General features: G+C 39.2%; 5 protein-coding genes and 1 pseudogene across 6 annotated transcripts; 3 read left to right on the plus strand and 3 right to left on the minus strand.

The window, feature by feature from the left end:
- The first annotated feature begins 545 nt into the window (after window positions 1–545).
- LOC123005101 lies at window positions 546–1,436 on the plus strand (annotated as a pseudogene).
- Window positions 1,437–3,210: 1,774 nt separating this feature from the next.
- On the plus strand, window positions 3,211–5,695 carry LOC123004971 (WD repeat-containing and planar cell polarity effector protein fritz). The gene is made up of 3 exons (XM_044398540.1): window positions 3,211–3,382; window positions 3,434–3,569; window positions 3,621–5,695. Exons 1-3 carry the CDS (start codon window positions 3,300–3,302, stop codon window positions 5,529–5,531), a joined length of 2,130 nt encoding a protein of 709 aa, XP_044254475.1. The 5' UTR covers window positions 3,211–3,299; the 3' UTR covers window positions 5,532–5,695.
- Window positions 5,696–6,000: 305 nt separating this feature from the next.
- LOC123004709 lies at window positions 6,001–7,436 on the plus strand. The gene is made up of 2 exons (XM_044398103.1): window positions 6,001–7,130; window positions 7,182–7,436. The coding sequence occupies exons 1-2, from the start codon at window positions 6,008–6,010 to the stop codon at window positions 7,334–7,336; spliced, it is 1,278 nt and encodes a 425-aa protein (XP_044254038.1). The 5' UTR covers window positions 6,001–6,007; the 3' UTR covers window positions 7,337–7,436.
- LOC123004708 (ankyrin repeat and LEM domain-containing protein 2) lies at window positions 7,322–10,281 on the minus strand. The gene is made up of 6 exons (XM_044398102.1): window positions 9,657–10,281; window positions 9,294–9,605; window positions 9,089–9,247; window positions 7,968–9,042; window positions 7,657–7,918; window positions 7,322–7,610 (listed from the first exon to the last, which is right to left on the minus strand). Exons 1-6 carry the CDS (start codon window positions 10,131–10,133, stop codon window positions 7,451–7,453), a joined length of 2,445 nt encoding a protein of 814 aa, XP_044254037.1. The 5' UTR covers window positions 10,134–10,281; the 3' UTR covers window positions 7,322–7,450.
- A 267-nt stretch (window positions 10,282–10,548) lies between these two features.
- Window positions 10,549–20,215, minus strand: LOC123004957 (sortilin-related receptor-like). Of its 2 annotated transcripts, XM_044398512.1 has the most exons (10): window positions 19,953–20,215; window positions 17,236–17,490; window positions 14,087–17,183; window positions 13,761–14,038; window positions 12,872–13,712; window positions 12,604–12,821; window positions 12,057–12,549; window positions 11,748–12,004; window positions 11,203–11,700; window positions 11,026–11,150 (listed from the first exon to the last, which is right to left on the minus strand). In XM_044398512.1, the coding sequence occupies exons 1-10, from the start codon at window positions 20,166–20,168 to the stop codon at window positions 11,148–11,150; spliced, it is 6,156 nt and encodes a 2,051-aa protein (XP_044254447.1). In that variant the 5' UTR covers window positions 20,169–20,215; the 3' UTR covers window positions 11,026–11,147. The 2 variants fall into 2 exon arrangements, with proteins under 2 accessions (XP_044254445.1, XP_044254447.1); XM_044398510.1 differs by having other exon boundaries at window positions 10,549–11,700.
- Window positions 20,216–20,603: 388 nt separating this feature from the next.
- LOC123005464 (phosphoribosylformylglycinamidine synthase) lies at window positions 20,604–27,949 on the minus strand. Its single transcript, XM_044399241.1, has 6 exons — window positions 26,881–27,949; window positions 23,477–24,114; window positions 22,881–23,279; window positions 21,815–22,827; window positions 21,320–21,764; window positions 20,604–21,270 (listed from the first exon to the last, which is right to left on the minus strand). The coding sequence occupies exons 1-6, from the start codon at window positions 27,705–27,707 to the stop codon at window positions 20,657–20,659; spliced, it is 3,936 nt and encodes a 1,311-aa protein (XP_044255176.1). The 5' UTR covers window positions 27,708–27,949; the 3' UTR covers window positions 20,604–20,656.
- Between the last annotated feature and the right edge of the window lie 6 nt (window positions 27,950–27,955).

A 27,955-nucleotide genomic window follows, 5' to 3' on the forward strand; every position in this document is an offset into this window, starting at 1 on the left:
TTTAAATAAATTTTATCTATTTTTGASATTTTGACATAAGTAGTTCTATAATTATCCTAATCCTCTATTATTACTATAACACAGTAAAATCTTTGAAAAATGTTAATTTTAAAATATACCTTAAAAACGACTGTGTTTTCACGATTTTTTCTGCTTTTTTGTTTATCCTTGAAAATCGGGGTGTTTTCGTCCTTCATATTCCTTTTCGTGATTATTTGATGTTAAATATTATATGTTTAGAATAAAAACATAAAAGGAATTGCTAATTATCATAAATATTTAAACAATATTGTTTAATGATGACAACGAAATAGGTTGTAGTTTAAAATTTAAATGCTTTTTGAATTTACCGCCATGACTAAGTTGGCACTAGTTATGTTGTCAGTCTGTTTTCCCCTAGTTTTATTAATGACATTCTTTTRTTGATTTTTTATTTGATKGAAATTAGATTTTCTAGTTATYCGTATCCAAAAGCAAAAATCTCACACTCGGAATCGGAATCTCTGTTGTAAGTGAGTTTAATTGTATATAATCTCAAAGTACCACTTTTACTTAATTTCAGAGCYTGAAATATGCCCCCTAACGCTTTACATACGCAARATCTCATAAAATGCCCAAAAAGTGTCGACCCCACTRTRATAAATCCTGAGGGTTTCAAAGATTTTATTCCACCCAACGTCAGAGTAGCAGAGGTACGGGGTTRAACCCTTAAACAACAAAAAAAACCTTGTATATGGGAAATCACCGTCACACTTGAAGGAGGTTAGATCTTAAACATAAAATAAAGAGATCCTAACTTTCCATYTGTTTGTAGATGAAGCAGTTTATTYTGATAATGTAAAAAGGTATGATCTTCGATCAGACGTTGATAAGTACAAACCAAGGAATACAAATTTGTTACCAGAAAAAAAAGGCATTCGTAATGGAGAAACATACTGGATTTTTGAATATGAAGTCATTTGCAAGTGCGGGTTATCYCGGGTTTTTTAGACCCGTTGACGTGACTCGGTTTGATCTGAGTTGATTTATTGAAGGTTTAAAATTCAAAATATCGTGGACCGGTTTACAGAAAAATTGATCACGATTAAGTTCCCACTTGATTTACATTAAAAACGTCAAGTTATCGCAATCATGGCCAACTTCATCTGTCTTCCGCTGCGCTCCATACGGCCGTAACATACTGTCGATTTTATATGAATGCGTTGAATTCTACTAACCTCAAAAAATCGTCCGGTAACAAGCGTCATCTACTTGATAACTTAAAGACTATAGATATTTCAAATTTGACAATTTTTGTCAAATTTTCAATCATTCTTTTAAAAAGTTCAAAGATCGGCAAGAAATGTTTTGTTTGTAGAGAAAAAGATACTTTATTTGAAATACTTAGCGATATAGCAGCTCGTGCTGAATGGTTAAAGAATACTCCGGAACTTTGTGGTAATGAACAAAAATTAATAAAAACATTTACCTAAGTTCCTACTGCTTATTTGTAATAGACAGAATGCTCTCGAATATACATTCATATTCGAGTTTCTGTCTTATTATGATATAAACCCTCTCTATTATCGGACTTAGTTTTCCAAAAAAATTTTAGAATTAGAATGGAAATAGCTACTTGTTCCAGAGGATTGCCAGCACCAAAAAACTGTTACTTTACCTCAGCACGCATTTGGCCGATCAAATTTGTCGTTTCAGTCTTCGACAAACGATTCAGTAACAAATTAATTTAAAAAGAAGGAATTTTGAATGAGGTGCTGGTAATTTCTAATTTAGAACTGTCAAAATATGAATTAAAAAGTTTTCAGTTAACCAAGTAGATGGCACTACTTACCGGACGATTTCGACGATATTTTTGAGGTTAAGAGAATTGTCTTTTGGCTCGTTATGTTACGGCCGTATGAAGCGCAGTGGAAGACAGATGAAGTAGGCCATGTCGCAATCAAATATTTAATCGCAAATCAAATTTTCTGTAAACTGGCTCCATGTCTAATGTCTTAATTACAATTTGATTAAAATGTTTGATTTGTAGAATTAGTTACTCTAGTATTTTAATTCAATTATATTGAGATTTGTCATTTAATTTATAGCTGTATTTAAATATTGTATTTTTGATTTTTTAATTAAAATTTTATTCAAACCGTTTTCATTTTTGTGCTGAAGTGGCCCAATAGAAAAACAGGGTCAAATCTTTGAAAAAATGTTAATTTCAAAATAAAACCTTAAACACGGGTGTTTTCACGATATTTTACGCTTTTCTGTTTAGCCTTGATAATCGGGGGTGTTTTCACGATTTTTTTTGCTTTTCTGTTTACCCTTGAAAATCATGGTGTTTTCACGATTTTTTTTGCTTTTCAGTTTACCCTTGAAAATCGGGGTGTTTTACCTTAAAAAGTGCTGTGTGCTGAAGGGGCCTTTATACTACTTTCCTGCATTTTCTTTAGTTTTTCAAGTTTATTTTCATACAGCTTATTCAACTTTTGAAATCTTACATTTGCTTGCTGTAACTTTTTTTCTAAATTTTGAATTTTATCTAGTAAGACAAATTTTTCTTCCGAACTTATTGCATCTGAAACATTTTTTAAATCAAAATCATGAGTATCACCAACTTTTAAATCGCTTTGTTGATCAAAATCAAATCGAAATGGACTTGAAATTATATAATTTCTGTCAAATGATTGGATACACAGTGCAGGCGTTTCTAACGGCTTACGTTCTGAATTAATGGAAGTGGTAGAGATTACCTGAAAACGAGTAATTCTTTTATAATTCAAGACCAAGGATGGAACTGCAATTGGTAACAATGTTTTGTTTTGTAATAGCTCGTTATTTCAAAGTGTTTTCCACAAATCACGGAATTTGGGGTATATTGCCGATGGTACCAAATATTCTCTTAAGCCATTCGTTTTTTCGATTTCTACTTTTTGAAAATTGATGTAAAATAACATCCTCTTTCTCCCCTTGCCCACAGTTTGGAACACAGCAAGTTCGGATACCTACTTGGCATTTAAAAAATATAATGTAATGATATTGATAATGCGCTTCTTAAGCTGAAAAAATGTGTTAGTTGTGTGACAGATCAATATTTTATTAAATGTGTCAACAATTATAACATTTAATTTCCTGTAAATTTTCAAATTTCACAAATTACAGTTTCCTTTAGAGCGTGACGCGCGCGTCATCTACCGGAATTTACCATTTTGACAAGTTCACTGTCAATCAACGCAGACGACGTTTGAAGTAATGAATCTTAAAAAGAAGCATTTTCAAAATCAAAAGTTTAGACCAAAATCGGCCTTAAAATGTTGACCCTTTTGAGCGAAATCCATTTCTGGAGCACCCAAGAAGACGTCATCGTAAAACATCCAGATTTTGGATCTTTCAAGTACTAAAGCCCCCCAATCCTTGTGCAATCAACTAAAAGCTTTTATTTTAGATACTACTCAAAAAAAGACCTTAATGATTCCCTTTGCTACCAAAGCAAAAAAAAGTATTGTGAACAACGAGGTGTAATATGGCACTTGCCTAATAAACGCCCCCAAAAGCTTCGTGATCGACTCAAAGAATTAGAGGTTGGTCTCCTTCACCTTTACTTTCCGTTTTTAATATTTTTTTTTCTGTAGGAGTACCTCCTTCACAACAAAATCATTTGTTTCTTTTGGTCTGACAACCACTTGCAACTCCTTCTATCCACGGGGGTTGTCGTCACCCTCACAATTGACATCACTACTGGCGACCTCACAAGTCTCACCTTTGATAAATCTCTCGCCGCTAAACTCCAAGTCAACATACTATGCGATGGCGTAATTCTGGGCCCCCAAATCATCTGTATCTGCAATGACGGCCACGTGCTCGGGTTTGGAGGCTCTTGGAAGGACGGCTGGATTGTCGAAGGGGGCCCTCGACGCCACCTCAACTTCCACAACGATTGGTTAGCCGTGTGGGGCAAATGTGAAGCCGAACACCCGCAGCCATGGAGCCCTCTCGGGAAAGACTACCAACGTGCTAATCTACACCTCTACTGGGTTGGCGTTAGAGGGCCCGAGCTTTTAGCTTATAAAAAAACCGACGGGGACCCTATTGAAGTCATCGTGAGTCGGACAATACGCAGAACTTTGTTCGTAATTGAACAAAAAGTGACTCTTAGGGGGGCTGTTTCGGTTGAATTGAGTAATTTTGAGTTAGTTGGGGCGAATCTGAAACGGGTTTCGGTTATTTCAGTGCCTCTTCAAACCCAAGTCAGTTGTTGTGCTTTAAATGAGCAGGAAACTAAACTTTTAATTGGTTGTATTGATGGGTCTTTGGCTTTGTTGGATCGAGTAAGGGGGTCCACTAGGACGGTTAAAGGATTGTTTATACCGAAGTTTGCACGGTGGAACTCTCTGGGGGCTGTTGTCACTGTTTTGAATGAAAGAGGGCAATTGCAATACTTTGATACGGCTTTAAATAGTGTTAAATCACAAATAATGGGAGAGGACTGTACCCCAACTGCTTTAGTCGATTTATCCGGATATTTTAATACTCAATTTACCATAAGTTCGGTTAGTTGGGGGCCTAAAGACCTAGTCGTGGTCCTAGAGCAAGGTCCCATGTTACTTATAACTCATATTGATAGATCTTTATCTTTCAAATCTTTATCGCAAAGATATATCAAGATGGGCAAAATCGATAAAGCTATTCGCCTCCTCCTTAGTTGGGAGTTTAACGACGAAAGCTTCAACGTTTTACAAAAAATCGTAGCCTATTTATTATCACAGCCAATGAACGAGGACATTGCGAGGTACCTCCAAGACGCCCTCGGCTGCTTCCACTGCCCCCCGGTGCCCCTCAACCCAGAAACGCGCTCTCGTTTCTTCACCCAAATTTTCTCCCTGACTCGTCGATTCTTCCACCAACTAGTCCGCGCCCAAATGTTCGAAACCGCCTTCCTCCTGGCCGTTGACCTCGGCCACCACGACCTCTTCATGGACCTCCACTACATCGCGGTGCAGATTGGCGAAACCGAGATGGCGGCTGCGGCCCGCGCGCAGGCCTCCGCCCTCCTCAGCAGATGCTCAAGCGAAGCCTCGAACTGCACTCGGTCGTCCTGCTCCCAATGCTCGGGAAGCAGCGACGAAAACCCCGATAATTACCTCACGACGAACTTCAACAACCCGCAACCGAAGACCTATCCGCGAGCCACCTTCGTGAAGGCCCCACAAGTGCCGGCGAACTTCAAAGCGCCTCCTTTGCCCAACCTAGGGATCCCCCGTAATGTGTTTAAGCCACCGTTGCCCTCCACCGGGGCTGTCAAGAAGGTGCAACCAAAAGTCAAGTTTTCGGATACAGTGACGGCGTTTATTGTCCCTGAGATCAAGAGACCGACGAGGCCGCCGCCCCCACCTCATTTCACCGACCCACAGAAGGAGTTGGCCGATAGTTTGCCGCTGTGTCACCCCAATGAGGACTATTTAAAGGATTTCACCCCAATGAGAAGGAAGGAGAGTGAGGAGGCACAACCCAAAATCAAAGTAGTGCACTTCGGGGTCGTTTAATTAAATTAAACTCAATTAAGTAATTTCCGTCCGTTAAGTACAAACAAAATAAAGGATGTAATATTTTATCGAATAAGAAAAAGTATATTTACTTGAACATTGCTGTAGTCTTATATGTATTCAGATTTTTGTAATTTCATAAATAAATATTACAAGAGATGAAATATAGTTTATTTTTAATCTCATTTTACATTGTTAAGCACACAAAAAATTAAGAAAATCATAATTGGGTATAATTTTAATAAGACTCTTGTCTTGAACACATTAGGGTTTGTTTTGATTGGAGTATTCACGGTTAAACATGTTTCAAAACTTGTATTTTTGGTAATTTTCCAAATAAACCGCCATGATTCTCCAGGTACAGCAACCTAGATGGAATAAATATAAAAAACTCCAGCAAAATTTGGTGACTTGATGCGTTACCATGGCAATTAGCCAACGTCAATATAAACATAACCTCATCGGTGTTTTGAAAAATGCAACCCAATCATTTGCAACACATTTCTCCGGCCCTTTTCGACTCTCCCACGTCTCAGATGTCCTCAAAGGAGTTTCAGAGGATGTTGTACACGTATTTTGAGGAGAAGGGTCTAGTTGATGATCTCCGGTCGTACCTCCGCGTCCTCATGATCAAGCAATTGAAGAACACAAAAGTGGGGAAAATCGAGCAAAAGCAGCAATTTTCCCTCTCCAAGCAAGCCCTCAGTCTAGTAATTGCCGACTATTTACTCCACGAAGGTTGTCATTATACCTTATCAATTTTCAGCACTGAGGTGCCGGGAGTAGCTCCCCAAATCCCGTTTTCTCTCTACGAAGCCCACAATTTACGTAACAAATGGCGATTTGACGAGGAGAGTCTCGTAAATGTGTTAGAGTTGATCGGAATATCGAAAAATAGTGGCGAAAGTTTGAAAATATCAGCGCGGTATTTCCGAAATGAGGAATCCCTGTTGAGTTGTTTGATTGCATCAAAGTCAGCTGCTTTGGAAGAGCTTTCTGAAATTAAAGGGTCGAATTATTTAGACAAAGTTTTAGAGGTGTTGGGGGTTACCCCGAAAGTAGCGGGAGAAATTAAGGCCCGAATTGAGGAAAGTTTCGCTCCCTATGGAAAACAATTGGAGGTCTTGAGGAGCGAACTTGAAACGCGAAATGAGGAAATCAAAAAACTATTTATATGCCAAATCGAAGCGAAACGTGAAAATAAAAAACTCAAAATCGAGTTAAAAGAAGCAAAACGGAGATTGGGTCAGGCGGTATTGCGAGAGGAAAATTTAAATTTGAGGGAAAGAAAAATTCAGGAAAAATTGGATGAGGTTACAAGACTCCAAAAAGGATTGGAAAAATCGATAATGAAGGAAAAAACACAAGTTTGTGACCTGAAACACTGCACAGAGACTTGTCAGAAAAATTTGAACTTAGTTCAAGAGTTACAACAAGAAGTTGCAAAATTAGTGGATGTGACTCGGGAGAAGAATCACGAAATTGAGCGACTAAACTCGACGATTACTTTGCTAAATAAAGACTTGGCCAACTCTCGTTTAAACATCGATTTCTTAAATTCCTATTTAGTGCGATCCAACCAAATCAACTTCTCTGAAGGTTTACCTAAATTTTATTAATTATCCAATTTTTATTCCATGATTATTCTAGAAGTCAATCAAGTGGTCAACTCGAGCGATGACTCCTCCTCCGAACACATCACCGGGGAAATCCTCAACCAAGTTCGTTCGAAACTCTCCCTCCTCGAGCAAGAAAGCGCCCAATTAGACCTCCGTTTGAAAAAACTCAACCTAGTTACAAAATAGTTTATTTCTCATTCAGTGAAACAGTTAACAAAATAGAAACGTTTGTACAAAATATAATACATAACTATGAAATTGACACTTAATTAGTTTAGGCACAAATAAAAATATTTCTTCTTAGTTTAATTTTTGAAGACTTGCTCGAGGTGAATTCGCACCAGTGATCCGGAGCCACGAACTGGAAGAAGGCGATTGGAACGTTACTTTCGAGGAGGCGTAGCGCGGAGGCGTGGCTAATGACGAGTGAGGCGGAGTGTTGATCTTCGACCGGGGCCAACTAAAAACACCTGTAACGAATGCTCATTTTGTTGGCAGTGACTCACCTCTCACGCTCCGCCTCTGAATAAAGCCCAACATTATGGAACCACCTGTAAATATTCGGGTATTTTCCCGGAGTTATACAACAATCTGATAATTTTAAAGCTTTATAGAGGGCGTTGTCAATCTTAGTCGGCTGCGTCCCTTCAATAAACACTTCGACGGTCAGAGGAACATCACTAAAATCTGCTTCATTGTCCGAATCATAAATTTTGCTCGGGCTTTCAGGTGGCGTGTAGAAATCATCATCCGATGATGAAGTTTCCACTGAAATATCGTCATGACTCTCGGCTCCGCATCCTACAAAAATACTCACCATCAATCCGTTCAAAAAACAGTTTCTTTGCTGTCTTCATACGTGAGTGCCTCGCGCTGTTATTCCGACTCAACCCGAGAGTTTTTCGCGACTTTTTGAAATGGAAAACGCACGTACACTCTTTTGTTTTGATCCAAGCGTCTCGGCATACTTGTTCTTCGTCCAATTCGTGACACGGCTCAGTGTCTTGATTAAAATTATTTAAAATGTTTTGCATCAAACAGATCAATTGTTTTTTTGATGATGTCGGCTTGTTGTCTTTCGGGTAATTCCCCTCATCGTCGGATGAAAAACAATCGAACGCTTTCACACACTCGGTTACGAATTTGTTAATGTTTTGGATGTAATTATTTCGCGATGATTTTTCGATAAAATAGCACATTTTCTGACTTGTCAACAGACCTAACCGGGGATGCAATTGAGAGAAATTAATTTTGTTAAAACGGTAATCGTCTAAATAACTTAAAATCAATAATTCGACTTGTTTTGTTTGCATTTCGAGAAGGGAAACTTGCAATGAAAAATCATCAAATATCCGATGATAAATCTCACTCGCGATTCGATTCGCAAAAACGTTACAAGCCTTTTCAACACATAAAAACGAATTAAAACCGGACTTTTCCTCGCAACTTTCATTAATGTTACAATTCTGCATTTGCAAACACAAATCCGCGATCGTACTTAAGGATTTTTTCGTCATTTCCTCCGGCGAATCCGGTGATAAGTATGACTTATCCATTGATATGACTTTCGCCAATAGATAATTCTCCACCAAAGCTAAACCTTCATTGGACGCAATATCAACGAAACAATCCAAAAACGACCAATACTCTTTCCAATTAACGTCAAATTTATTGGCCAATTTCTGACCTAATCGCTCCAAACCTTTCGATGGGTCTGTGTACCGCAAAGAAAACACCGAATCAAAAGAATCATCGTGGCGTTTCTTGATTGGTGTACTTGTCCGGGGTGGAGTCTTCCACACTTTACGGAATTGCTCCGCCCCTTCTTTGTTCATTGGTCCAGCAAAGGCGTGAATCTCTAATCGTGGACTCAAAGGGTCCTTATTGACGACCTACAAGTAAATTTTTAGTTTGGTTTATTAAGACAGGGCTACCAACCGGTGATCGTCCAGGCGAAAACGGTTCACCAATCAGTGGTGCCACGGAGTTATCCTCCGCTCGAAGCACAGGAACGTAATACGAGTTTTCTAAATGCAAAGCAATTTTCTTTTTAATAACAGTCGACGCTTCAATATTGTCGCAACGATCACAAATAATCTAAAATTTTACTTAGAAAACTGTCATTTTAGAACTAGGGGATTACCATGTCTGGAGTTTGTCCGTATTTATTTTTTAATTTTTTATCACACTCGGGAAACGAAACCAAGACTTCGACGACGTCCAGCGCACCGAATTTGGAAGCGAAATGGAGTGGTGTCTCGTTGAGACCCTTGTCAGGAGTATTTAGATACAAGTCTAGCAAGACCTGAATGCGAGTTTCAACATTTTCATTAGCGTCATCACCATATAAGAGTTTGACAAATTCCGGATTCGAAATGGTGCTCAAGATAAGTTCGGCCAAGACTCCGTTTTTCGCTTTCGCCGCTACGTGAAGCGCGTTGTAACGAAAACCTTCCTAAAACACCACACCATTTTGATGTAAAAATCGCCTAAAATGGGGCTGTACCTGGAGGATGGACGGGGTGTCTCCACTGCTGACTAGATATCTGGGGTTCTCCCAGACCGCTTGTCTGAACGTGTCCACATCCCCCGTCTCAATAGCCTTGCGCAACTTGACGAGATCCTGAGGTTTGGGGCCCTTGAAAGGGCTCAGTCTTTCGTTAACAATCTGCGAATTTAAACTTTTGACCGATTCGTTAACGAGTGGAGAATTCGGAGCCTCCACAACGCCCACACTTGCGAATTTCAACGCTTCAGGCAAAAATTCGAAATGTTTGAAGCGAGCTTTCTTCGTCTTCTTCACCATCTTCATGGCTTCGACTTTGTCCTTGAAGATGCAGTCGCATGCTTGGGTGCCTTTCTGGCGAACGTCTTGTGGGATGAAGACGGCGTAGAAGTCGCCAGGTAAGGGAGTTTCGAGGTTATCAGCGAAACTAGCCGCTTCTTCGCTGAAAGACGGTGAGTCTTCGTAGGGTTGCTCCATTTTAAGTTAACCATGTGAAAAAGATAAAGCAAACATTTTGCGAGACAGGTAAGTAGACGTAACGACTTTTGTTACAAAAAGAGAGTAAATAAATTAGTTATAAATTTTGAATAACACGTCAAATGCAAACTGCAACTAAACTGTCAAATGTCAATGACATGACTGCGAATAGCAAAACAACGAAAACACCGACGCGCTAGATTTAAAAAATTCAAATTAAATTCCAATAATTTCATTTTTAGTTATTAAATGCAAATAACACACTATTTTTCTCTAGCAATGTCCTTTGTTGTACTAATTTTAACAACTTCTTTCCCAGGATTTCTAAAATTTATTTCATAATAAATGGGTAAGTACTAAAAATTAAAAGGAGAAAATAAAGGCGGATACTTTCTCCTAAAAGTAAAATTAATTGTCATTTTTAAATGATTTATTTAAACACTTAAAAGCACAAACATATGACAGTCAAATTCCTTTATGAAAAAATCTTAAAACTTAACTGAGAAGTATCACAGAAATTTGACTTAAAGATAATTAAATGTAACTCATTTCTAGTCAGTGGCAACATTAACGTGTGCTCATTAAATCACACACTCACACATAGGAAACGTAACTTAAAAAACCTAACCCTAAATGTACAAAAAAACAACAATCTTTCACAAAGTAGAAAAAGTGATTAGCCCATTGCTCTCTTCACAAGACTAGTTATATAATAAATTTGGAATAGTCACAACATGATTAAAATGTCTTTATTTTTAATGGACAAATACTATAAAATCATTTGCACGGTCGTGGCTTTCAATATTTGGTAACCATCGCCACAGCCCCATCAAGTCTCATCAATACTTTGCAAATTCGGCTACGCGATAACGAGCGGCTCGTCATCTGAAAACCCTGTAATTTGCGGGCTCTCCTCCTCCTCCAACCCATTATCATCAAAGGTCGCCGCACCTGACCGCGTATCATAATGCGAATTTGCAAACCTCGTGAAACTATTCTGCAATCGGCGATGTTTCACTATAAACAAACCTAGGGTTAGCACTACGAGTATTGACAGAATAGTGAGTACCAAAATCAACCAGAGGTTGGTACCTCCCATCGTCGTGGGGGCTTCCAACACTGTTGCACTTAACTTTTCCGAAGTGATCGATTTGTACCCACTATCAGTCACGATTTGGACTGCAAAAGTAAACATATTTGATGAACTATTACTGTAGATAAACGGCGGTTTGTCCACTCGAAACCGCCTCGCCGTCGCCTCGTCCATAGTATTTCCCTCGGAGACCAAAACTTCATATTTGTAAGGCCCTACATCCTTGGGGACATCAGCTTCCTGCCATTCGACGATGAAACTACCATTAGGTGCAATGGATGTTTTTACTTCGTGGGGAGGTAAGATTGGTGGAGCGTAATAAGTCACATTAGGTGTGTAGATGGCGCCAATTTCTCTTGTTGCTACACTTATGTCATAAATAGCGCCGTATTTCACATTCAAAACGTGACTGTAATTTCCGGGTGGTTTGCCATATAATGAATCCACACCTGTAGTTCTTTCATAAACACGGATCTAAAAACAAAAAATTACTAATTAGTTAAAAGTGACTATCGACATACAATATGGCCTATGGGTTCGGCGATAGTCGGACACGAAGGCAACCAAGTAATCAACATTTTCATTGGGTTATAGTCCACTTCCTTGACAGTCAATTTTTTCGGCGGTGCCTTCTTGTTCATAAAAGTATTGATTTGTAAACTCTTTGATAGGGGACCTTGGCCGTAAGGCCCCACAACCCCAACCTTGAAAGTATAAAATTCGCAAGCTTTTAAATCGCTGATAGTCGTTGTCAAATCAGTCGTTTCATATCTCGATTCTAAAAAAAAATATTTACAATACAAGCCCCAACCGAGAGTGATTCAAATTACTTTCATACAACTCATCGGCGTCAATCCCATAATAAACACCGTAGGTCCATGTAACCTTCCTCGAATCTTTTGGAACTCCCCAACTCAATTTGACGGAAGTTCCGACTTCCTTGACCAACTTTCCTTGAAGTGAAGGCACTTCTGGCAACATGACGCCATCCGTGATCACTATTATATCAACTTCGGGGCCAGTAAACGCATTCTTGTACGCGTTGATCTTGAATGTATAGCGCGTACCGGGCGCTAACTTATCGACAGTGATCGATTTCGTTTTAGTGACACGTGACAACATTCGAGGGTAATCATTGGGTGGAATTATCGCGACGGTGTAGCCTTCAACTGTTTTGTTATATTTCCATGACAAGGTGACACTGTTTTCGGTCTTTTTGTCGACTTTCACGTTTTGGATTTCGTGGAGTTTTGCATCACCGTCGAATTTCAGTTTAGTGACCTTAGACTGCTTACTTTCGTATTTCTTATTGTGCGCAATTACCTAAAAAAAAAAAAATAGTAACCAATGTTACGGTATTTTTGTATTATTAATTACGTAAAAATTGTATTCTCGATTAGGCTCGAAGTAAGCGGAGAGTAAGTGGGCGGTCTCGTTTCCGTTCAGTTTCAATTTGATTGGTGGACGCGGCGGGTACCAACCTATCTCGTAATTGATGATTTGACCGTTAGGGTGCGTTGGTTTATTCCAAGACAAAAGTACATGAGAACCGTTTGTTTGAACAGCTGTCACGTTCCACGGCGGACTTGGGACACCTGAAAAAATATGTTTTAAATCGGTTATAACCATAAAAACCGAGAATTACTCTCTGCCGTATAAGCGATGAAATATTTCGCCGGTAGAAATACTTTCGTCGTATTCTGAATCCTAACATATATCGTCATATTATATTGCGTTGCTGGTTGCAAATTCGTAAATTTATATTCCGTATCGTTCATCCACGTTTTGTTCTCCCACAAATTCTCCCCTACTTTACTTATCGACGGTAAAAATTCTAATTTACCGACAGGTGGGTCTGTAATCCACCAATACAGCAAAAGACTCGTCTCGTTGATACTTCTCTCGTCAACACCCATATGCAACACTTGATACACCCTCGAAGTTGTCGAGCAATTTGATTCGTCGTAACCGTCACGACAATCGACACGCCCATCACATAATGCAGCCAATGGATAACAACTTCCTCCATCGCAAGGGAAGTACCCTTTCGAACACGAAGGCGTGGCTGGTCCACTAGGTAAATTATGATCGCATAACGACTCATCTGTCAAATCAGGACAATCCGGAAACAGGTTACAGACCGCCGACAACGGTATACAACTTCCGTCCACATGACACTTGAACTCATCTTTGGTGCAATTTCGCACACCTTCGCAGTGACGTTCATCTTCACCGCCTACACAATCCTCCATACCGTCACACACCCACGACGAAAAGATACAAGTCCCGCCCATACACTCGAATTGGTTGTTACCACAAAGTGGGCCAGGAGACGTGGTTGTGGGCTTGGACGTAGAGGCGTGACTTGGGAAACAGCCGAGTTCATCACTGCCGTCGCCGCAGTCATCGGCCTGATCACATTTCCACCAATAGGGGATGCAACGCTGGTTCTGACATCTAAACATCCAATCCTGACAAGTCCCATTCTAAAAATAACCAATCAAATTTAACTGAAATGAAATAAGTTTACTCACTTTAGGTATAAACTGATCAGGGTCAATGGTAACGGAGATTGCGGGGGTTGTACAATTGACTTCATCACTACCATTGGGACAGTCCTTATCGCCATCGCATACCCATGTTTTGTAAATGCAACGATTACTAGGCTCACCGCAGGAAAATTGAATGTCAAGACACGTATTGTTTTTACAATTTGTTTCATCGGAGCCGTCTCGACAGTCTTTTTCGCCGTCGCATTGCCACGTCGTTGGTATACATTTAACACCGCCGGTTTTGCACTGGAACTCCTCACCTGAAACTTCACAAGTCACATACTGTATTTTTTCTTGAATCAACTTACTTTTACACACGTGAGGCTCCACTGGTTCGCAATTGAGTTCATCTGATCCATCCCGACAATCGTTTTCGCCGTCACACTTCCATTTCTCTGCGATACATCGTCCATTTTTACAAGTAAATTGACCATCGGTACAGTTCTGTTTCGGACAATCCAACTCATCTGAACCATCAGAACAATCATAATCGTAGTCACACTTCCAATACTGAGGCAAACATTTTCCATCTCCACATACGAAATAATTCGGTGGGCAACTCTGCAACCCACAGTGTGCCTCATCGGAGGAATCCCCACAATCGTCTTCGCCGTCACATTTCCACCCTTTAGGAACGCACAATCCGTTCCGGCACGTGAAATGATTCGAACTGCAGGTGTTTTGTACCGGTGGACAAGTAAAGTTGGCCAATGGGGGTACATGACCCGGACAGAGACACCGACCATTGTTATACTCCATACCGTCGGGGCACAAACAGGAGAAATTCTTTTTCGGTTTACCAACACAAATGTAGGAACATTTTGAGACGGTGCACGCATTGGTGCCCACTTGAACGCCATGAGCATATACTTTAAGATCCATAAGACCGGGGAGCTGCTTTTGGAGGACTTCCACGCCGTGATAGGTGTCTTTATCGGCGCTGAAAATAGCATTGCGTTTCCAATCATCCCAATACATTGTGTTTTTGAAGACGGCGACGGCAAACGGATGCGAGACGACGTCATTTCGCGAGATTATAATCTTGAGGAAGTCGCCGTGGAGGTCACTGGAGGCGATGTAGTCTTGACGGGCGTCCACCCAGTAGATGCGTTCGGCGATGTAATCGATGGTTATACCATTGGGCCACTCGACTCGAGGTTTACCGAAAAGTTTGACGACATTTGAACCGTCCAAATCGGCTCGATTGACCGAAGGCCGTTCCACGGACCAATCAGTCCAAAACATGTACCCAGCTTTGGGGTGAAGAGCTATTCCTCGAGGTTTCTTCAAAACGTCGCCTTTTAACACAGTCCTCCTCATCCTCCCGCTATGATTAACATCAGTTCTAATCAACTCGATCTTCGATCTAATCCCATCAACGAAATACAGAGTGTTTGAAATCCAATCCAAAGCCATACCTTCAATCGAGGCCAAATCACTCGAAACCAAAATTTCCGGCTCACTGTCATTCAAACACTGTCTTCCGATCGTATCTAATGCAATATCGGCCCAATAAACGCAATTATTCCTCATATCGAAATCAATCGCGATCACATTTTTTAAATTCCTCACCGGAAGCTCTTCCAATTTCTTCGTTACGAGATTCAACCGACTGATTTTCTCCCTCTGTGCAAACAACAAGAAATCGTCAACCTCATTAAACGGACACGGAATTTCCTCCGGCATGTAATGATTCTCGAAACCGTCGACGCAAACATCGCCTTGGATTTTCCGATAACCTTTCGTTCGTTTGTAGAATTTCCCTGGTTTACAATTTGGGGGCACCTGGTAGGGATCGTTAACGATAGAAGTATTCCGGATGCAATTACCGGGTTTTTCCGAACGAACAAAACCAAAATCGCACTCGTAGTCGTAAATATCGCACCCGCACGGTGTCATCGATATAGGGACGTCGAAATTCTCGCCATTGTAACAATTAGCGTGGGGCATGCGACGGTGGTAGGTAATTTGTTGGCCCATAACGCACGGGATGTAACTACGATTTTCATCACTTTGGCTTGGCGACCAGGGCTTGTAGTCGTCCTTTGAACAATTATACGCAAAAGCCTTTATCAAATCCAGCTTGATAATAATCCATTGATGTTCCTCGGGTAAGGACCCGAACATCGTAAAGACTGTCGTGTTTTCCCCCGGTTCCGTCATCAGTCCATACAACCTAATATTTTGATCGTGAAAAGCAGCCTGTTTCCACGTTTCCCCCTCATCAGTCGAATACAAGACATGCCTAGTCTCCCCCCTCAATTTAAAATATTTCACCGCTGTTAAAATTCCTCCATGATCCCCCATATTGAAGAAATATAAATCCCTCAACGTCTGTCTCCACGTCTGTCCCGCATCACTACTTATATAAACTCCGTAATGTCCCTTGAGCGATTTTCCCAAAACACCAGTTGCGATGATAAGCCCTGGAGCCGATTTACTCGATAGAATACTGATAGATCTCGTATCGGGATACAATTGACTGAACTTTTGACTCAAATGGAGGGAGCAATTCTGTTGGACGGAACAGGAAGTGGGTTGGCCTTCGACGTCACGGAAGGGGGCTTGGATGAGACGCCACGATCGACCATGGTCAAAGGTTATAACCGAGCCTAAGTGTTGGGGCCCGAGATTGTTACCCTGAGGTTTGGTTAAAACATGCGAAGCGATGTAAATACCAGACAACCCTTCAACTTTGTACACGTCGGCAAAAGCTTCCTCGGAGACGTGGTGTATCCAAGTGTCATGCCATGTGCTATTCGGAAAGTAGCAAAGAACGTCTTCTAAAGACAATGTAAACTTGACAATACCGTCACTGTTATCTAAATTCTCCGAAACGTATAAATGTGAGACCGTATCGGCATGACTCACGGCCACTAGTGCCCTGTTTGAGGTCACATCCACAATGAAATAACTTCGAATCTCTAATGCCGTGTCAAAAACGCATTTAATTTTCTTCCCTAATTTATACGAGACGTACAATTCGAGCACTCCTTTACTCGACAATTTCGTCGTGAAGAGATAATCGCCTTTGACGTAGAAATCTTTAATACCGGTAGCTTGGACCATCACCGTCCGATTCGAGAATAAATCGCTCGATGATAAAATCGCGTTATAACCGCTCGGTTCCATCCTTTGTACCAACAAAGTGTGTCTAAAATCATTCTCTTTGATCCAATAAGTCGCCTTGACGAAATCCTGAGTCGCTCGAAAACTATTCCCGAAATCTTCAGTCACCCATAACTTATGCACAGAATCGACTTTATCCAAAACGACAAACACTGAAGGTTGCAATTCGTGAAACGAAACGTCACTCGGTGTAAAATCTAAATCGATACGTTTTATATCCCGGCCGTGATTCGCAGTCACGTAGAGGACTTTATGGTTTACATCGGCAAAAACAAACTAAAAAAAATAGAATGAAATATGGTTTCAAACACTTGTTTCGCCTTCTTACATGCGTGTTGTATTTCGGATGATTGTAAAACTTTTCCAAAGTGGCATAAGAGCCGTCCGATAATTTAAAAAGGTCAGTTTTGTTCATGTAGGTATCGCCATAATCGTAGGAAATATAAACGGCCGATGGTCCAACTTTCACATCTCCAGCCAATGTTTCAAGGGACGAATGACGAGCTAGACATATTATGACGTTGCTACCTTCGCCAACCCAATGCACCATCAATTGTTTGTGGGTATCATTTAGGTAATTTATCTGTAAATATTAACAAAGCTTATCAGATATAAAGTCTAAGTAAAACAAAAGAACAGTAATAAATTTTTTATTGCGCAGCGGGCTGTACCCGGTAACTAGAAAGTATCTTTTGTTTTCTAAAAATGACAGGTGATATTCGTAGGAAACCTTTTGTTTCGAGATAAAGTTATATCGTTTCTGTTTGCAAAACTTCTTGTTATCTGCTGAGCTTGTTTAAAATTAAATAAAACACAAATTTTCCTCGCAAAATCTATTAATATATTTTTTTAATATTATTTTTGAACAATATGTATGCTTCAAAATTCTTCGGACCTTTTATATAGTCGTTGACATCGTAGCTTAGCCCACTTTGTTCATGTAGCACACTTACCTTACACGAATTTTTATTTGAAAGTAACAAACGTGTTATCTACGGGTTTATTATTTATTATTTGTTATTTATTATTTGTCAATTACTAATTATTACGTATTTACCATTTACTAGAACATTCCCTGATTCATTGTTTTTTGTTAATTCGTTACCTAATTTATATAAATCGATTTGTCTATAAAGTGGCGGTCACTGAAAAGTAATACTCGGGATTTTGACATCCTCTCAAAATTTAAAAAATTGCATAATGTAATTTTTTCTTTGTCGTGATTGTCTCTGTTCTGTCATTTTCAGTGTCACTGAAAACGTCACTTTTGACAAATTAGCAGTGGTGGACGCCGTCAGGAAAATTTAAAAATGCCGTAATTGTCGAATGTACAGAAATCTATTATTATTACAAGATTAAGGGACAATGTCCCTCTACGAGTCATCGCAAAGGAAATAAATGTGAACATAAATGACTGTCCTTAAAACAAAGAAGATTCTAGTGACATTTTAAACATGACAGAGATTGTCAATTTCAAGGGAAAATTTACAACGCCAAATTTTTTTTATTTGTCAAGTACATTACTTTTCAATGGCCACGACTGTACCTTTGCAGCAGAGTCGTAATATTTTTGTCAGTGATGATTTGTACAACTTCTTACGCAACTGATGTGTCGGGAGGCCAGTTTGGCACTTGCTTTTGTACGAAATAGAAGTACAATAAAATTGTTGAAACAGATAAATTGTTTTATTTATCAAATTCGGAACAAATAATTATATTAAAATACGACTTAAGCAAGAGCCCGAAATTTCGATACGACCCGCGTAGCGGCGAGTTGAAAAACAAACGATTGCTTGCGTGGCCTTCTTTGTAACAATTGGCAAGTTTATTGAAAGCAATTTATTTCAATTGTCACCAACATTGAAACATAAAATACACTATAGGCTAGTAGCGCACTCTGAGAAGCCATAACTGCAAAAATTGCTCAAAATGCCTTCCATTGCTTCAGTTGAATGAGACTGAAAGCTAAGCAATTGCTTCATAAATTGTCATCGTTTTTAATTTATCATGACCAACTTGATCAACAAATTGATTGCTACTCTTTGCTAAGCTGTAACTCTTTAACGAGTAACGATAGAAAAAAAAATTGAAACTTTTTTTCTCAGAATGACATTTTCGAACACTGGTTAAGGTATGGCGGTTTACTTTTGAGACACTGTATATTTCAAAAAATTTGTAGGCAATAATTAAAATATGAAAAGTCAGATAAAAGATAATTGCCGACCTTCAAATGTTCCATGTTTATCACTATACTATTTTTTAATGTACGGTCCACAATATTGTCACGAATTATAAAGTGTTCTTTTTTTTGAAATACTGAAATTAAATCAAACAATAATTGAAATAAGCAATAATTTTCCACCATCAAAATTATGTAAAATCTAAAATTTCTTATCACTATTGTAAAAAAAATTCGATCAAAACAGGGGTATCTCTCTTGGTTATAGAACAATTTTAATAACAGATAATTATTTGTTATATATTTAAATAATTAAAACAAACAGCGATAAAACAGGTCCGTTATTTTTACGATAATTTTGTATAATTTTAAAGAACTACAAACTGGAAAATAACAATATCCTAATTGAATCGGTGGGTGGAAAAAGTCCAGTATCGTTTTCAGAAACTAAAAAAAAGTTGCATTCACACCAGAATCGTGTTAAGCGATGATTCATTCAAGTGAGACAATTTTCGTGATAATCTAAATTTAATAGAAATAATATGACGACTTCCCTTGGTCGCACTTAACTGACAGTGTCCTTTCATATTACCCGTAATAAACAGGAAGTTCATTAAATATAGATACGGGCGGTAAATCGAGGGTGACAAAATTTCTTAGCCAAAATGCGTTTTGGATCGGGGATTCCCTGGATTAGAAAAAATTGCGCAATAAATCCCCTAAACATGACGAATCGATTCTGTAAATAAAGACACACAAAAGAAAACCGCTGCCAAACAAACAACCCCAGATATTTATAAAACTGCAATTCAGTAAAACGCAGATCAAAACCGGCTACGTAGATAGCAAACGACCGGCGTAATTACCTTTTGTATGATTTTACTGTCATCAGTCGTCACGATAGATCTTTTTTCGAGATTGTGTCCTCCGTTTTCGAAATTCCGCTCAATAATGAAGGTTTTTTTGCCATTGTTCGGTGGGTCTTCGTATCCGTGTATCGTCCGTCTGTATTTCTCGTGTTCTGCCGTGCCATTTTCGACGAAATAATGGCACAACAATAACAAAACAAGGAGACAGTTCATTTTTGAGCACCCATTCACAACAACTGTCAGCTGATGACTGAAAGAAATGCGTCATGTGTCAAAAAAATGGTAATGCAAAGTGCGCATGCGGCATCAAATACAAGACCGCGAAATTTAAATTTTTGCAAACAATTTGTTATATATAGAATTATTTTTGCCTAAAATTCGCGTGCGATTTATCAAAAAACAGGTTTATGGGGTTAGATAAGCAAAATTAACAAAATTTGACATGTTTTATTAAATAATTATACCGCCATTATGGTTTTAATAGACTAAATTGAGGATGTGGCGAGTCAAGCTGTACAAAGCGGAGCAGCAATTGTAATGCTTTACCTATTTATAATAAATACAAAAAAAGTAGATAATGAAGTGAATCATATTCATGTGACTGTTACCAGTCGTGGTTATCTTATCGCCGACAAATAAAATAACTCAAACTTTAAAAAAATGTATATTTTTGTTGAAATTAATAATAGACAGGGGAAAATTTAACTACAGCACCATTCGTAAGCGTTTTTAAACATCTTCTCCCAAGGACTTTTCTGGAAGTGTTGCCAACTTGGCGGCATGTATGGCCATAAATAGGGTTGGTCGCAACGTTCGGGATGCGGCATCATGGCCAAATGGCGGCCATCCTTGGAGCAAATTCCTGCAGTACCGGCAATACTACCATTGGGGTTCATCGGGTAAGTTTCAGTGGGGTTCCCCTCATCGTCAGTGAATCTCAAACCGACGCAATGATTTTTAACCAAATCGTCATAAATTGAGGAATTCTTGAAGGTGAATCTGCCTTCACCGTGAGCTGACCACACGCCAAAAACAGACTCATGCATGTCTTTCAACATAATAGCTGGGGATTTTTCAATTCGGATTGTATTCCACCGGCATTCAAATCTTTCAGAAATGTTGTGTTCGAGGACAATGTTTGGTGTGTTGTCAGCACTGAGTTCGCCAATCCACCCGATCATCGCCATAAGTTGGCAACCGTTGCACACACCCAGACTGAAGGTGTCAGGCCGAGCGTAAAACCGGTCAAATTGCTCCTTGACTGTGTTATTGAAAAGGATACTGCCAGCCCAACCCTTCGCCGACCCCAAAACATCTGCAAATTAAATTTTATTTGGGATTTTGTCACTATTAAGTTGCCTTACCGGCATAACTGAACCCTCCAGGGAATATAATCCCCCGGAACTGAGCCAAATCCACCTTTCCACTAAGCAAATCCTGCATCGTTACATCCCAGACTTTAAATCCGGCTCTGACTAAAGCCGCCGCCATCTCTCGGTCACCATTCGTACCCTCCTCTCTTAAGACGGCGACTTTCACAACCGCCGGTTTTTTAACCGCAGATTCTGAATCCGGGTCAAAAGTCAGTTTGTACTGAGGGTGTTTTCGTGATGTGAGCGAATTGAATTCAGAGTCGGCACATGATTTTATCGTCTGTTGGAGCTCCAACTTGTAGCTAGTTTCCTCCCACATGCGCATAAGTGGCAACACTGTACTTTCAATACAAGCGTTGTTGACAGAGATTGTGATTTTCGAATCGACATCACAACCGATACTTTTACCTATTTTATACACCGGAACATTATATTTCTAGAACAAAAAAGCATCAGTACAAAGTGCAAAAAATTGATTTATTTTACCTCAAACACATCCATACAATGTTTCAAATCACCATCCAACACTTCTAAAACCCAGCCTACTTCCTCATTGAACAAAATCGGAATTGTTTTCCCTTGTTTGTGACCGATTTGGACTTCCATTCCGCTAATTCCAGCGAAGCACATTTCCAATAAACATACAATCAAGCCACCGTCGCTGACATCATGTCCGGCTAGTATAGCGCCATCTCTTATCAACTTCTGTGTGGCAATAAATGCGTTTTTCAACTCTTCCACATTATGTACATCGGGGCTTTCCTTGCCTAATTGTCCAAACACTTGTGCGACTGCAGTGCCACCTAGCCTATTGTACCCATGCGACAAGTCGACATACAGCAAATGTCCGACTTTTCCGATCGCTGGAGCTTTCAAATCCGGAGTCACAACTTTCCGTACATCCGGACACGGCGCATAAGTCGAAACGACTAAAGTTCCAGGTGCCTTGACTGTGTCTCTACCAACCCTCGCAGCCATGCTTAGGGAATCTTTACCGCCGTCTATAGCAATTCCAAGGCCTGACATGATATCGCACATGGCTTTACAAGCGTCGTAGAGGGCAGCACCTTCACCCGGCAATTTCGCCGCCCACATCCAGTTACCACTGCATTTGACGTCACGAATGTCACTAATGAGAGCAAAAACAAGATTCGAGAGGGCTTCGGCGACTGTCATACGAGCACCGGCGGCTGTATTGACGAGACCTTTGATCGGTTGTTCGCCGATAGATGACGCTATACCCTCGTAGCCAAAATGCGAGATTGCCGTGACGGCAACATCGGCAAGTGGGGTGTGAAGGGGGCCCACGCATTGTTGCTGAGCGATAAGACCGGTAACACAACGGTCGACTTTATTGGTAAGGTAGCGCTTGCTGGACACCGAGGGTAAACGCAGAACGCGCTCCAAAGTGCTGTAAATCGAGAGGGCGACAGGAAGGGTAAGCTCTTTAAGGAGGGGCGTTTTGCGCTCAAGTTTGAACACTTTTTGTGGCATTTTCCCTAAAAAAAAAAAAATTTGAAAAAACTGAAAATTATTTTTTTTTCTCACAAACCTAATACATGTGTCAGTTCTAAATTAAACGGTATGACTTTTTGTGACTCATCCATGGCCAAAACAACTCTTCCGGTTCCGGTAACTTCACCAACAATGTTGATTGGGCAACGTTCGCGTTTGCAGATGTTTCTCAACAGTTCTAAATTTTCTTTTTCACACAAGAGGGCGTTGTTTTCCTGGTATTCGGCACCCCATAATTCAAGGACGTTGATAGTGGGATCGCCCAATTCGAATTTGTTGGCATAGATTATACCACCTACTGGTTCAACGAGTTCCTTGAGGACGTTTCCGTTCCCACCAGCACCTTGATCGTGGATACTCACTATGGGGTTGTCTTTACCCAATTCAAGACACGCACGTACCACCCGGTTGAGTTTCTGCTCCATTTCGGCGTCACCTTGAAAAACACCAGTCACATACAGGATTTTTTTCTACCGTGAAAATTATTCTCTTTTAGTAGTAGTAACACGATTAATTACAAAACAAAACACACTCGACATGACTTGACTCACCAATAATAAAGACCCAATGAAATGACTGTAGAAAATAGAATTGTAATTGTGATAAAAACGGTGTTAGAAAAAATTAATATACCTCTCTGCACTGCATTGAAGTCAAGTTCGGCCTTATTATCCCCCTGGACCTCCACCGAGCTCGCTGACCCTCCCCCTACTCCAATCCTATAAACCGGGCCTCCGATTTTAATAATCTGGTGCCCCTTTTTCGGGGGAAATTTGTCTGTCATAGTGGCTTCCATTGTTCCGATTCCTCCACTAAACATAATCGGTTTGATCCACTCTTTCCTCTCTCCCGCCGCATCCACCATTCCGAATGACCGCACAAAACCGCTAATCAAAGGCTCTCCGAATTTGTTTCCGTAGTCTGAAGCCCCATTGCTGGCCTCGACAAGAATTTCGAGCGGTGGCGCGAAATTATTCGGATATTCGAAAGTGGAGTCTTCCCAGGGGAGGTTATAACCGGGAATGTTGAGATTGCCGACTGAGTAACCGGCCGTACCGGCGATGCAGTAACCGCCGCGGCCGACGCTTTGGACGTCGCGGATTCGACCGCCGGTTCCAGTGGTGGCGCCGCTGAATGGGGCGACACCAGTGGGGAAATTGTGCGTTTCAGCTGTGAAAATTAGGTGAGATTCGGCGGTGGTTTCGCGGAGTTCGCTGGTGGAGCCCGAAGTAACGGGACGGAGGCTGCGATGGACGTAGCCTTTCATGGCACTAAAAAAGAGATATTGATCAAATCATTATCATTCCAGTCATTAGTAATTTTATGTGTAAAAAATTTAAACCAACAATAAAATGTTGTTTTGCAACTGTCTTAGTCGTTTACGTAATCATAATCATTATCACATGGACGTCAACCGCTTTTTCGCTCGCCCTAATCATTATCAAAATAATTACCGTTATTACAAAGATTAAAATTGTTGATTCCGATCATTACCGTTTGATAATCTTAGTAATAATAACGCACCGAAATAACTTTTTGTAAATTCAGTACATTATATAGGATGTTCCGTTTTTACTGTTTCAAATTTAAACAGGTGATAGGATATGCAATTCTAAGACAAAAGTTTCCTATAAACATGTATCGCAAAAGGCTTGGTAAGGGAGCTACACCCCCTGAATGGGGACTAATAGGATTTTTGCTAACATTTTAAAAACCATTTAAGATAAAATTACAAAATTTGCTACAGAAGATAATCTTTATACACCTAAACGAATTCAAACATCAAATGTCGAAATTTCTAATCATGGGCGTCCGAAACTGGTGGGGTTTAGGGTAAAAAAATACCATATCTATTTTGGCTCTAGTTTCTTTAGTTATGCATTAACCAAAATGGTGGTCACTTTGAACATCTCCTTTAGATTTAGGCAAATTAATTTAATTAATGTTATTATTGTTACTGTAATGTAATGTTAATTAGTTGAGGTTGATTAAAAAATATGCATTTCTTGCTTTTATTGTTCTGTAAATTCTGATTTATTTGAATGTTGTATATTGGTGTGTAACATAAATTTTAAATTAATTTTATTGGAAAACAATAAGTCGTATTAACACAAGAGAGACTTCTCTGTGATAAACTATCAAACTTAAGATTTTGTTGCTGAAAGTACCGAGAAACTAAAGCCAAAATAAATAGGGTATTTTTTTACCTTAAACTCCCCCAGTTTCGTACGCCCCTGATTAAAAATTTCGACATTTGATGTTTGAATTCGTTTAGGTGTATAAAGGTTATCATCTGTACCAAATTTTGTAATTTTATCCTTAAATGGTTTCTGAAATATTAGCAAAAACAGATTAGCCCCCTTCCAGGGGGTGTAGCTCTCTTACCAAGCATGTTTATATTGATGTTTATAGGAAACTTTTGTCCCACAATTGAATATCCTATCACCTGTTTAAATTTGTAACAATAAAAACGGAAGATCCTGTATATCGTAACACCAAGATTATGATCTTGATCTTTGTATGTCGTATTATTATTGGATTATTGTAATATCTCATAATAAAAAAATACAATCATCGTCTTAATCAGTATGACTCATTCAGTCATACAATCATTGACTTTTTGTAAAATCAAATCCATATATTATCATTACCTCAAGATCTAATTTTAATCTCTTAATTACTTTATTCTTCATATAGTTAATGTAACCTTTTATTCATCTTAAAAAAATATTAAATCAGCAATCTATTTTCGCCGTTTACGCAATTACAATCATTATCATATTCACTTTTGTATCTTAGTTACTGCAATTATAACAACGAAATAATTAACCGCTCTCTCACTTGTCCTGATAATAATCATTATCACAATCACATATTACAATTTTCAAAATCATTCTGGTCATTATCACAACCGCATTTACGATCATAACCCCAGTCAGTAATTGCGCATTCAACATGACTCATTCATTCAAGCCACTCATTGTCACAAGTTTTTGTAAATTTTAATTCATAACGTGTCAGTAATTCGCAGAGCTCGGAAAATATGCACTAAAAAACACTAAAATGTGCATGCAAATATGCACAGAAAACTGTCAAAATATGCACTAAAAACATGCTATTATGCTTCTTAATATGCATTTATAAAATAACAAAGTAATAAAGTTTTATTGACTATTACTAGCGTTAAAACAGTTTTTTCTAAGTTTTCTAGAAAAAAATGTCATCTAGCTGTTAAAAGTAATTAGTGGGAAAAAGGAAATTATCTGTTTTTTATTAATATTTACAAGTTTTTGATAAGCTTCATTTTTTTTAGAATTAAACAAATTTTTTCCTAAGTATTATTTTTTCGAGGACGTTTTACTTTCTGAAACTGTACTAATTCCAAAAATTAGCAATTAGCAGAAGTTTCGAGTGCATTTCTACCTGTTGATTATTTGTACAATTCTAATAATTTTTGCGATTTGATGCCAAAAATCTTTAAAAATATACATCTTTCGTAAATGCAGCTGCATTTATAGAATTTCATCAAAATATGTATATTTATATGCACTTCATATGCATTTTGCATATTTCCCGAGTTCTAGTAATTACGGAATCAACATGACTCATTCATTCATACCACTCATTATCCAACTTATTCTAAATTCAAATCACTATGTCTATAATAATTATCACAAAATTATAATAATGAGCAATTTATTATCTACTGTTTAGATTAAAAGAAATATAAGTCAACAAAAAACATCTAGATTGTAGTTTTGAATCTATCTTTGCCGTTTTACACAATCATAATCATTATCATATTCACTTTTGTAATCCATGCGATGATCCGTACAGCAAAAATGCCAATCGCTTTCTCCCTTATTGTAATCATTATCAAAACCATTTTGATCAATTTCACTCATTATCGCATTTATTATTGAAATTTTCACGATCATTCTGATCACACCGGATTTACGATCATCATCCCAATCAATATCGCACTTAACATGCATACAATCATTATCAAAATTTGTCGTTCTTAATCTTTTAATTACCTGCTGTTGTCGCTGAACTTGATGACATTGTTAGGATTCGTGTGATTCTGTGTATCAACGATCATGTCAATAAGAGATTCCTTGTGTTCCACCCCATCAATGATCATTTTCCCCTTAAAAAACCAATGCCTACTATGCTCACTGTTCGATTGCGCTAAATCAAACAATTCAACATTGGTCGGATTCCGTTTTAGTACATTTTTAAACAAATTCGTATAATACTTCAAATCGGCGTCATCAAAAGCCAATCCCAACTCATCATTCAACTCTTTAACCGCGATTTCGCCCTTTTTCATCACATCAATCTCCCTGATATCTTCCTTTTTGACCAACTTCTCATTAAAACTCTTCTTGGGGATATTCTCGGGGGTGTACCGACATTCAGTCATTCGATCATACAATGCCGAAGCAATTTCGTCGACTTTGGAGACAGCCCCATCAAAGACAAGTCTATACCGTCTGGAGACTTCGACTCGTACCACTTGCGACAGCCCCAGATTCCGCGAAATCGATACTGCGTTCGTCGAATTCGAAGTGGAAAAGTTGAATCGGGGCCCTACTTCGACGATCACACTTGCGCCCCCATCCGATAAGTGAGTCGTCTCGGAGAGGTTGCCGGGATGGAACGGGTCTGTCAACAGCCATTTTATCAGAGTCTTGTCATTGGGGGACAAAGGGGCTGTCGTTTCCACGTGGTAGCAAAGCTCGGTTTTCAAATCGGACAATTTCTCATTTTTCTGCTTGAGTTTGAAGAGAAGTTCAGCTTTTTTCGCGGCGGTGCAACCGGGTTTTTGGTAAAAACGCGCGATGGACGATTCGAACACCATGGTTAAGGGAATATAACTACTGGTCAGCGGATTACGCGATACTTAACTTAAGAAATGATAAGAGATGTCGACAAGGTTATCACTTATTTTTAAGTATTTACACATCGTAGTATTTGTTAAGCGAGTTGCTGGGGGGCACCAGAGGCGGTACATAAAGTGCCCCTCAAACTTTTAATTGACGTGTCAAAGACAAGCGAATGGAATGTTGGTGCATTTTACCACATGTTAATGACACGACTTAACCTCAC

Source organism: Tribolium madens, unplaced genomic scaffold, assembly GCF_015345945.1.
Source record: "Tribolium madens isolate multiple individuals breed KSU strain unplaced genomic scaffold, Tmad_KSU_1.1 Scaffold_20;HRSCAF=117;Tcas5.2_LG4, whole genome shotgun sequence".
Taxonomy (NCBI): Eukaryota; Metazoa; Arthropoda; class Insecta; order Coleoptera; family Tenebrionidae; genus Tribolium; species Tribolium madens.